At 39.9% G+C, this 5,210-nt stretch overlaps 1 protein-coding gene across 1 annotated transcript; it reads left to right on the top strand.

The window, feature by feature from the left end:
* Window positions 1–3,080: 3,080 nt before the first annotated feature.
* On the top strand, window positions 3,081–4,896 carry LOC311320013 (uncharacterized protein; the record flags this gene model as incomplete). Its single annotated transcript, XM_084451647.1, has 3 exons — window positions 3,081–3,339; window positions 3,476–3,838; window positions 4,814–4,896. The coding sequence occupies 3 exons, from the start codon at window positions 3,081–3,083 to the stop codon at window positions 4,894–4,896; spliced, it is 705 nt and encodes a 234-aa protein (XP_084307773.1).
* Between the last annotated feature and the right edge of the window lie 314 nt (window positions 4,897–5,210).

Below are 5,210 nucleotides of genomic sequence, written 5' to 3'. Positions count from 1 at the left end.
ACCCTGCACAGTAATGCCCACACAACTCCCGCATACTCATCTCCAAACGCAGGATGGAGATTGGAGATTAAACCCTTCCTGCACAGGTGGATCCTCGACTTCCTGATGGGCAGACCTCAGGTGGTGAGAGTGGGCAGCCACACCTCATCTTCTCTCACCCTAAACACTGGAGAAAGTCACCCTCTCACCCTCAAAACTGGGCTGTTTCATATCCTCTGTACAAACACGACTGCATAGTTACTGTACCTACAATTCCAGCTTAATTATCAATTCAATGATGACACAGCTGCGGTAGGCCTGATCTCCAACAATAATGAGAAGGCCTTCGTGGAGGGGGTGGAGTGCCAAACTAAATGTTGTCAGGGCAACAACCTCCACCTGAATGTCAGTAAGATAATTGAGATGCTAGTGGACTACAGCAGGAAGCAGGAAGATGAAAGTGATTCTAGTGGACTAGCAGGAAGCAGGAGTGGCCAATTGCCTGAACAGCAGTGGGACACCTGTGGAGACAGTGTATTAAAAAGTACAGTATATTGATGTACAGATCACCAAGGACCAGACATGGACAACAAACATCCCCGTATATGCATGATTCAGAGGGCGTCTGACTGAGAACATCAACACTACCAACATGCTATAGAAGCAACACCATGCAGGACAAGTCACTGTAGAGAGTGTTGGAGATCAGGCCTACCGCAGCTGTCATCAGTGAATTGATAATTGAGCTGGAATTGTAGGTAACTATGCAGTCGTGTTTGTACAGAGGATATGAAACAGCCCAGTGTTGAGGGTGAGAGGGTGACTTTCTCCAGTGTTGAGGTGAGAGGTTGACTGTCTCTAGTGTTGAGACAGTTGCTGAGTTTGGAGATGAGTATGGGGGGAGTTATGGTATTGCAATCTGAAATATAGTCAATGGATAGCAGCTCTTAACTATAGTTTACAGCAGCCTCACATAATTAGCCTCATACATTTTGATTTCAATTCATATAATTAAATCTGTCTTAAATTTAATCCTGTGAAGATAAAATCATACTGCAAAGAATGGGTAAGTACCTCAATGTATACCACAAAGTACTACAAAGTACCCCAAAGTATAACGCAAAGTACCCAAAGTATACTGCAAAGTACTGCAGAGTACCAAAGTACCCCAAAGTATACCACTAAGTACTGCAAATTACTCCAAAGCACACCACAAAGTACCTCAAAGTACCCAAAGTATACTGCAAAGTACTGCAGAGTACCAAAGTACCCCAAAGTACCACTAAGTACTGCAAAGTACTCCAAAGCACACCACAAAGTACCTCAAAGTATTCTGCAAAGTACTGCAAAGTACCCCAATGTTTACTGCAAACTACCGCAAAATATCAAAGTACCCCAAAGTATACTGCAGAGTACTGCAAAGTATTACTGTGTACCCCAAAGTATACCACAAAGTATGGCACAAAGTATACCATAATGTACTGCAAAGTACCCCAAAGCATACTGAAAAGTACCTCCGTACACCACAAAGTACCACAAATTACCAGGCATTACTGCAAAGTATGGGTAAGTACCTCAATGTATACCACAAAGTACTACAAAGTACCCCAAAGTATAATGCAAAGTACCCAAAGTATACTGCAAAGTACTGCAGAGTACCACAAAGTACCCCAAAGTATACCACTAAGTACCGCAAAGTACTCCAACGTACCCCAACGTTTACTGCAAACTACCGCAAAATATCAAAGTACCTCAAAGTACCCTAAAGTATACTGCAGAGTACTGCAAGGTATTGATGTGTACCCCAAGGTATACCACAAAGTACTGCAAAGTACTGCAAAGTATACCACAGAGTACCCTAACAGCAGGTATTCATTCGCTTTTTTAGATTATTACATTATCAGTCAAGTATTACGTTACCAGTTTTGAAAAAAAAAAGACCCACCTGATAATGTAATAATTTGACCAATAATGTAATAAGGTATTACATTACCAGAAAAATGGTCTTACATTATCAGTCAGGACATTTTATTACATTATTGGTTAAGTTATTACATTATCAGGTTTTATTACATTTTCGATTGAGTTAAGTCAAACTTTTATTACATTATCAGGCGTTATTACATTATCAGTTAATTATTACATTATCGGGTGCTACATGGGTTAAGCACTGGACTCCCATGCTGGAGGCCAGGGTTTGATTCTTGTTAGGGGACTTCTAACCATGTCATTTCTGTTCCCCTGTTTCAGAGGGATGGGAGAGAATGTACGGGAGTACTTAGTTGGCTGATGAGAATTAAGTGTTTGAGTGAGTTGGAGTGGATTATCCCTCTGTGAGGTAGCATGTCAATAAAGCTGATAATTAGATTAAACTAAATTCAACCAACTTTGATTACTCAACGTGAATTGAGATTGTGAAAGAACACTGTGAGTACGTACACCAGACAGTTTATAATGTCAGACCACAAGGTGCCTTAGTTCTTCAGTCCGTTCGCTTTCTAAATCTGGGTTAGGTCAAGCCACCACAGGGGCCTTGTGTACATGTCTGTATGCTCACAGCTCAGTCTCTTTGCTACCGTAAACTACTCTATAACTGCCATAAATAGGAACATGATCTATGAGAATGTTGGTTCAGTTGATAGAATTGTTTGGCTATTTGTTCTCTATTATCTCTTAAAAATCAAAGATGGCTGGCAAAATGACATAAATGTTGTGGTCCACCTAGGAACCAATCACACATAACCCCATTTCATAAAGCGCGGTTTGCATTGGCAGGCTCTTTCAGTCAAGACAAAGCTTTTGAGCAAGATGAAGTCTTCGAAGGTGACTGTGCTGTGTATGATATTACTTCAATTGAACATGTGTAAGTCAATTTCTTTCATTTCTCTGGATATATAATGGTTAGTTTCAATGAAACAAGGTTTCATTTTCAGATACATTCATGAGGTGTGAAAGACTTCTTTAGAGTAAATTATGTTTTTCTTGGTGTTACAGTGGATGTGCTACAAGTGCCACAGTCCTCAGACATACATCAGGACAGTACTCTCAAGTCAGTCAATGTTGGGGACACGGTGACTTTGCACTGCTTCTATCAAGGTGTAATGGAAATGCACTTCTCTTGGTACCGGCAAATCTTGGGAGATAAACCACAGCTTATATCTACCATGTATAAGTATGACAAACATGCCACATTGCACCATGATTTCAAGGAAAACCCTCGTTTCTCGGTGCAAGGGGGTACAGGAATAAATCACCTGAAGATCACAGACGTCCAACCCTCAGATTCAGCTATGTACTTTTGTGGGAGTGCACACTCAAATGTTGTTGAATTTGGAGAAGGGATCATTTTAAATACTAAAGGTAAACAGTATCATTTTGGTAGTAATCTTAATTATTCAAAAATTGAATTAACTTAAATGTATAGCTCAGTTACTTGTGCTTAGTAACATTTATTCAGATTGTGATATTTTGGGTGACTTACAAATCCTCTCTGCAGATCCAGGGCCCAACAGAATCATTATCCAGCAGCCGGTGTCTGAGTCAGTCCAGCCAGGAGACTCTGTGACTCTGAACTGTACAATACACACTGAGACCTGTGCAGGAGAACACAGTGTGTATTGGTTCAGACGTGGCTCAGGAGAATCCCGTCCAGGAATCATTTACACCCATGGAGACAGGAGAGGTCAGTGTGAGAAGAGTCCTGAGGCTGGGTCTCCTACACAGAGCTGTGTCTACAACCTCCCCAAGACCAACCTCAGCCTCTCTGATGCTGGGACTTACTACTGTGCTGTGGCCTCATGTGGGGAGATTCTGTTTGGAGACGGAACCAAGCTGGACTTTGGGGATGTTTACCAGATAAGTATCATGGTCTCTCTCTCTGTGATGAGAACTGGAGTTCTCCTCTGTTGTGTGGTCATCCTTACCCTCATCTATATGGCAAGAAAATAGTTTAGTCCAACGATTCATATTCTGTCCTTCAATACTTATCATCTTTACAAGCTATAGTTTAAAGCAAAGGTTTTCTGTGATGCATGCTAGGTTAAGACTACTATTTCTGTGTAGGTTATTGACTATGAAAATCCAATAGAAGTAATGTTTCATCATAAGACAAGAGAAGTGAACTTTCCAAATGGTTAGCACTGCTAATACCTAGTATAAAAGCTGTGATTGCTCATGAAATGCTTTGAAGAACAATATTTTTGATATTTGAACAGTTGTTACTGTTTTTAAGACATTAGGGACCATGTAGGAAACACGTGTTTCACCTTTGCATGTTATCCCCCGGATATTATTGTCTGTTATATATCCATGAAATCAATCAATCAATCAATGAATCAATCAATGAATCAAATACCTAATTTAAAAGCTGTGATTGCTCATGATATGCTTTGAAAAAGTGTTTTGGTTTGTGACCATGTGAATAAAGGATGTTTTGAATAATCAAATACTATTTTTTTCATACTGACAAAAATAAAAAAGAACAGTACTGTATATGAAAAACAATTTATACAACGATATTGGATATTTCCTGTATATGAAACATGGCTGTGGGTTGACTTTACCAACACTTAAGGAGCAAAGCAATTCTTTACATTCATACTTGGATGTGCATTATGCAAGTGACTTAGTATCTTCAACTCTATTGCTGGACAAATGGGGTACCCTACATTTTCCTTATATCATTATAAATACAATTATCACTTTAATTATCTTAATAAAGTAAGGTATTTCATTAATATGTCATCATAGGGTCCTTTTATTTGTCTATTAAGTGTCCATGGCTACAGTTAGATGAGTAGTTATATGTGGTCAGGCCTTCCACATCTGTCCTCAGAGTGCACTGCAGCGTCTCTGCTGGTCTTCTCTCCCGTCTGCCCGGAGGAGGAGCTCCTGGGGGCAAAACTCACGGCAGCGTAGTTCAACACATCACTGTCCTGCTTCTGGGAGGGACATTATGCAACACCATACGCACTCAAAGATGTTATCTTCCTACAGACGTTCTCTTAAGCAAATGGCAGATATTACCATAACATGTCTATACTATGAATAAAGCTAGATAGTTCAACAAAGTAATTTAAAAGACTCCTCTACCAGTAATGACTTATAGACAGTTAAATCCACCCATCATTCTTTAAGAAGTAAGGTAGATACAGTAGACAGTGTCACACTAAAAGCGACCACAAAATAGGTGAGAATCTCTGTGGTAGGTGAAGACTGTGAATCTAGCACAA

This window comes from Borostomias antarcticus (assembly GCF_949987555.1).
Source record: "Borostomias antarcticus genome assembly, chromosome: 17".
Lineage (NCBI taxonomy): Eukaryota > Metazoa > Chordata > Actinopteri > Stomiiformes > Stomiidae > Borostomias > Borostomias antarcticus.
Note: the sequence above shows the minus strand (reverse complement) of the source record. Positions and strands in the feature narration are given on the sequence as shown.